The sequence below is a fragment of the Vespa mandarinia genome, chromosome 8 (genome assembly GCF_050613455.1).
Source record: "Vespa mandarinia isolate Hongniang chromosome 8, ASM5061345v1, whole genome shotgun sequence".
NCBI lineage: Eukaryota > Metazoa > Arthropoda > Insecta > Hymenoptera > Vespidae > Vespa > Vespa mandarinia.
Window position 1 is genome coordinate 6941052 of NC_140817.1, and position 6187 is coordinate 6947238.

The 6187-nt window shown below is 29.9% G+C and overlaps 1 protein-coding gene across 3 annotated transcripts; it reads right to left on the reverse strand.

Moving 5' to 3' along the window:
- On the reverse strand, positions 1-5943 carry LOC118451299 (aminopeptidase A). Of its 3 annotated transcripts, none has more exons than XM_035887701.2 (16): positions 5776-5942; positions 4699-5029; positions 3773-4205; positions 3558-3705; positions 3203-3473; positions 2880-3050; positions 2649-2746; positions 2267-2401; positions 1896-2194; positions 1723-1808; positions 1537-1664; positions 1255-1458; positions 1046-1125; positions 819-967; positions 603-735; positions 2-453 (listed from the first exon to the last, which is right to left on the reverse strand). In XM_035887701.2, exons 2-16 carry the CDS (start codon positions 4907-4909, stop codon positions 81-83), a joined length of 2919 nt encoding a protein of 972 aa, XP_035743594.1. In that variant the 5' UTR covers positions 4910-5029; positions 5776-5942; the 3' UTR covers positions 2-80. The 3 variants fall into 3 exon arrangements, with proteins under 3 accessions (XP_035743598.1, XP_035743594.1, XP_035743596.1); XM_035887703.2 differs by lacking the exon at positions 5776-5942 and adding an exon at positions 5195-5213; XM_035887705.2 differs by lacking the exon at positions 4699-5029 and having other exon boundaries at positions 1-453; positions 5776-5943.
- Positions 5944-6187: the final 244 nt, after the last annotated feature.

A 6187-nucleotide genomic window follows, 5' to 3' on the forward strand; every position in this document is an offset into this window, starting at 1 on the left:
TTAAAAACATTGTTGTTTTCTTTATTTGATAACATTATCCTTCATAAAAATGTATTAGTAGTATAGTTTAATCAGACGGATTAATTATTCAAATGCGAATTCAACCAGTTTTCAAGCTTAGCTGTATTTTTTGCTAACCATTTTATATTATTTTGTACTGTCTCCAATGCTTTCGCTCGATTCGATGCACCAGCACCGGCTTCAGGATATTTTTCGAAAAATGCTTTCATTTCGTTTAATTTGGTTTCCGTAGCAAAAGTTTTTGTAATTCCAGGTATAAGTTGTCCAAGGTATCGATCGTTTAAAGTGTATCTTTGAACTAAAAATTCCCAGTTTCCTCGGACCCAATCCCAAACGAGTGGTGTACCAACGGGATTGTTAGAAATTGCCGTCAAACAAGAGAAAAAATCTTGTGCACGAACGTAATTTTCATTCTTCGCTATAGTGATAAATCTATAAAAGAAACAAAGAAACAATATATCGAATATTTTCTCTCGTTCTCTCACTCTCTCTCTCTCTCTCTCTCTCTGTCTCTCTCTTTGTGTCTCTACAAGTAACATAAATATTGTTTATTTCAAAATTTGTATAGAAAGTTAACTAACTTGGTCAAAAGCCAACTTTCTCGTATTCCCGTTAATCCACGCATCAATTTTAATTTTTCCGACGAATCCGTTTCCTGAACGAATTTATCGAACATAAGATTCCATTCAGCTTCAGAACCAGCATAATGTAAGCCTGTAATGATATTAAATAGAAATCTTTACTTCAAATGATCAATGCTAATCGTTAATATATGTATACTTTCATAAAATACTGACCGTAATAATAAATCAATCCTCGAATATCTGGATGCGGACGTACGTCCTTTATATCGTTAATCCATTTTTTGAAGATTTCAGATGCTTCTTCTAAACATTCTATATGACCTACCGAACAAGCCAGATCTAACACTATCGAACGAAGTCTTCTGTAAATTTTAATAAAATTATTTCAATAAAGTATGCATTAAATCTTTAATTAATTGATAAGTATTTTTTAATCTTACAGCATTACATGATCTTCTGTGTTATCCACACGCCATGTTACATCGTGATACACGCTATCAACCAAATTTCTTACGTAAGACTGTAAAACAATAAAATATCAAATACGTAAATATGCAATCTAAAACATTCTTATTCTATTTTATATCCGTATATGTACATAGATATGTACATATTATTATGTACATATTATATGTAGTTATTATACAACCTTAAAAATAGTAGACAAATTTGTTGACGACAAAAATTGATCTATAGCCAATAAATTTTTAGATGCAACAGTCCAAGGAATAACATGATTTTCTCGTGGAAGATACGTGGTCATATTCATGGCGATGCCATAATCAAGTTCACCTGCAGATGCTAAACTAAATACTTCTTCCAAGAGATGAGCTCTATCTGATACAGATAATCTCTGTAAATATAAACTTTTATTCATTTTCTAGAACCATTTCCACAAAGAGTATATATACTGATACAAAGCGATATTTACCGTGTGATAGTATTTAAGCAGATGAATCAAATTTTCCCATTCCGTTGTTTCATAATTAACGCGATAATAACCAATTTGATCTTTATTAAATTTAATCCATTCGACAGGTTCTTGCAATTCTATCACCACTGAAAATTATATTAAGAAGTGTATAAGGTAACGTAAAAAATTCGTATATATACCTACAATTACTAGCATTATTATTGAACCAGATTAAATTTGGCTTTGATGATTTATTAGTAATATATGTTATAGGTATTATCCATTTATATCTGAAAAAAGAATATCATATATTTCATAAAATCATTATTAATTTAGATTATTATTATTAAAATAATTTCGCTTTGAATTTTATTAACCCGTAATCTGATTCCGTAGGATCAATTTGAGTATCTGGATCGGCTAAGAAACGTTTTTGTGTTAATACGTATTTATTTTCAGTCTTGTGAACATTTACGACCGGAAAGCCATTTTGTCTGGTCCAGGTATCCATAATCTCCGTCACATTTATTTCTGTTCCAACTTGTTCTTGTAAAATTTTAAAAAGATCATCCGTCTCTGCATTATGATAGGTGAATCTATTCAGATATGTTCTAATACCGTCGTAAAATCTATCAACACCAATAAAATTTTCCATCATACGTATAACGGATGATCCCTAGAAAAAAAAAATGTAACGACTCGTCCAATATCAATTCTAACACACAACTAGTGATCTTATGTGATTCACCTTTCTATAAGAGATTTCATCGAAAATCGATGTAATCTCATCGGGATTATTGACAGTTTGAATGATCGGATGAGTGCTCAATTTGGCATCTGTAATGAAGACCAAATGTATTTGGTCGAGAAGAAATTCTTCCATCTGAAAATCCATTTCTGTTAATATGAAATCTTCTTCTTCGATAGAATAATTATAATGTTCTTACAAAATGAATTCGATTGTAATATTTATTCGCCAAGGCAGCGCAATAATCATCGATAATCGTCAACGATCTTACGATTTTTATTATATGGATCAAAATCGTTGATAGTAATGTTTAGCTTTATACTTTCTTATTTTTGTTTATATCAATATAATTTCGTTTATTTACAATCCTATCGATACTAACCAGTCCCCAATCGGGAAGAATAGCATTCGCGCTTTTGTATTGCATGAACGAAGCAAAACCTTCATTTAACCATAGATCGTTCCACCATTTCATTGTAACTGAATAATAATAATAATAATAATAATAATAATAATAATAATAATAATAATAATAATAATAAAAGAAAAGAAAAAAGTATTTTTATAATTACAACTTATAGCAGGATCAATTTATTTTTATTATAATATTTACCTAGATTTCCAAACCACATATGTGCAAATTCGTGACTAATTACGGTGACGATATCGTGCATCTCTCGCGTAGAACTCGTTTGATTATCGTAAAGTAATCTCGCTTCTCTGTACGTTACTATACCCCAATTTTCCATCGCACCCGATACAAAATCTGGTATCGCAATCATATCTGAAAATCAATTTTTGTATATATACATATATATATATATATATATATATATATATATATATATATGTATATCTGTTATATATGATATATAAGATTTGTTTACAGTTAACAACAAAAAATAAATAAACGATTAATTAGTAATCGTTACTCACCAAGCTTAGGCAAAGGATAGTCTATACGGAATAAATTGATATAATATTCAATTATATCAACACCAATTTTAAGAGCAAATGAGCCTTTTTCCCTTTGTGCTCTGGTAGTGTATACGCTAATTGGAAATTCTCGGCCATTAAAACCTTTCGCTTTTTTTGTCACGGCTACGAAATCGCTAATTATGAAGCAACTTAAGTAAGTTGACATAGGTACACTTTTGGCAAAGACCACGGTGGTAAGTCCAGAATTTGGTTGATTAATAAGAGTACTCTGTACAATTCGTATTCGTAATTGCAATTAAAGTTGTCCGAGATAAAATATCTTACATTGAATAACAAAGTTACACTTCGTTACCTTGACGTTCATATTGGAAAGTGCATTATAGCACTCGTCTGTAGGGTGAACTAATTTAACTGAAAATTCGGCCTTGAACGAAGGCTCGTCGAAACAAGGAAACGCTCTTCTCGCGTAGGTTGGTTCAAATTTCGAAGTAGCAATGTATCTAAAGAAAATGTTCAATGTATATTCTATTAATTCCGATATATCAATATTATCGTTGAAACTTTTACCTCGTTTTATTATACTCGTCTTTATATTTGCTTGAATAGAAACCGACAATTTTGTCCGGTTGAAGTGCTCCATTAAAATCGATAGATAGATTATAAAGTCCTGAATTGATTTCGTTCTTTATAGGAACAACAAGCATCTCATATTTCGCGACCGTAAATGGAGGCAATAATTCAATTTCATAATTCTCTTCGCGATCATAAGTTTTTAATTCGATATGAGTAATATTGAGATCCTTTTGATGAAGGGCGATTTGGCCTCTTTTATCTAAGACATTTATAAGGATCGTAACTTTACCCACGAATGTACCATTGTTAAGATCGGGATATAAATAAATATCATAATGAATCGGTTTAACTTCTTTTGGTAATCTGAAAGTATAATCATCCTGGTGATCGTGGCTCATGACGGCGAACGTTTCCGGTTTACTTGGATCTGTAAAAAAATAGATCTTAATCAATTACGTTTATTATGCGAATAGTATATTAATTGATAAAAGTATTTCGTTACAATGAATAAACTTATAATCTAATATATACTTATAATTTAATAAACCAGAAAATTAATTGAGAGTCATCGAAAGTCATCTTATCTTTACGTAACGTAAAGTAAACAAAGTCCATCGGATTAATTTCAATTATAGATTTTTTGATAAATACAACTCGTGATTTAACTTTTATTATTAATAAGTTTGATTCGAAATTAATAGAATTTTAGACGAATCGAATTGTTGTATAGAATTATATCGTACGAAGTAACGATGTATTACGAATGATTATTTATTTACGATATTTCTATTGAATCAAAATAAACTTTAAGCATATTCAAATAGCGCGCTAATACGTTGATCCACGTGATTGGTGATGAATGCGGTTTTGATGGTTCTGTCAAGTTCTTTCATTATTTTGAGAACATCAAAATTTCTTACCGTATCGATAGTTGGCAGCCTCAACGTTCTGATCGAGGACAACAAGAGTACCGAGAAAAGTACAGGTAACGCTTAGAAGAAAACAAACTGCACAAGTAAAACAGAGAAAAATAGAAGCCCTGTCGCCACGTTGATGCGACTTAAGCATCGTTACTGCGCCGCTACGATTCATTGCGCCATCTGTTGATCGCATTGTTAATTTATAACTCATCGAAGTTGCATCCGTCTCAGTCGTTAACTTAACATTCTTCTTTTAAATTTATCTTTCGTATTTCATCAAAAAATCGCACTTATAATCCGTCTCCTTATCTTAGATTATTATTTATCTATTCTGAAATTTTTGTAATAAATCTTTTGTAGAAATCTTTTATCGGACAATTAAAAACGAAAGGAATGAGCGAACATTCTATTTATTTATTTTAATTTAAACGTAATTCATTCGTGTTTTTATCAATTTCTATATCAATTCAAATCATATCGATAGCAGACTTCTCACCTTTGTTAATGTAAACAGAATAATGATCGAGGATGACTCGAGTAAATATATAAAATATTCATATAGTAACATTTCATAATTTGATATTGAATATTCATTTTGTCCTAGAATAGAACTCGGATGATCGAATGAAAATTCATTTTACTCTATTTATATTCATTTTACTCTAAAATATCAACAACGAATTCTACAATTTTGTCAGACGTTTAAACAAAAATAATAATAATCGATTAAAGACGTAACCTTCCATATTTCTTATTTTTTTTCCTGTACGTTTCATTGAACATTTTTTTTAAAAATCACTTCGCTTATCTCAAAGTTTTCTTAAATCATATATATTTATTAATAAAATCGATCAATTTAACGTACTATATATTTTTGATTTCACTGAAATCCGATTTGTTTTTTACATTATCGAATATTTCGATCGTGCATATGTTCAAATCGTAACACTTTTAATTTCGAATCGATTATAAATACACTAAACTTAACACTAAATTGAATCCAATAATATTGCTATCGTTCATCGTGTTGATTTATTTACGATAAGAACCATTTATGTCAATATTGTAAAATTATACCTTATTGTATCGCGTTTATTCGTGTAGTATTCGCTCGTGCACTATTACTATCACTTTCTCTTGGTTACTACTACAAGAGATGTTTATTTGTTATTCTCGTTTCTCAGAATACTGTCTTACAGCTTACGTAGCTATGACTTATGATCTCTCTTTTATCAGAACGCAAGCGCAAATGAAAACTAGTAGTATTTAAACAGACTATTTATGATCGGATCAAATAATAAATGTTTCGTTAACATAACTTTCACTTTGCTCGACCATTGATCACGAATGTAATCATTTTATACAAATCAATATTGAATTTCACTCGTTCAAATGTATTTTTGTCATTCTCTTTTCTTTTATTATTTATTAATACGTTTATTCCAATAATATTCTATTATAACATATACGAATAAATCCGGAAGTTTTT

Coding starts and splice junctions, on each gene's coding strand:
- LOC118451299 (XM_035887701.2), bottom strand. CDS start 4,909: ATGAGTTATAAATTAACAATGCGATCAACAGATGGCGCAATGAATCGT. Junction 3,474..3,557: donor TTTCCAATATGAACGTCAAG/GTAACGAAGTGT, acceptor CGAATTGTACAG/AGTACTCTTATTAATCAACC. Junction 3,051..3,202: donor CTATCCTTTGCCTAAGCTTG/GTGAGTAACGAT, acceptor ATTGATTTTCAG/ATATGATTGCGATACCAGAT.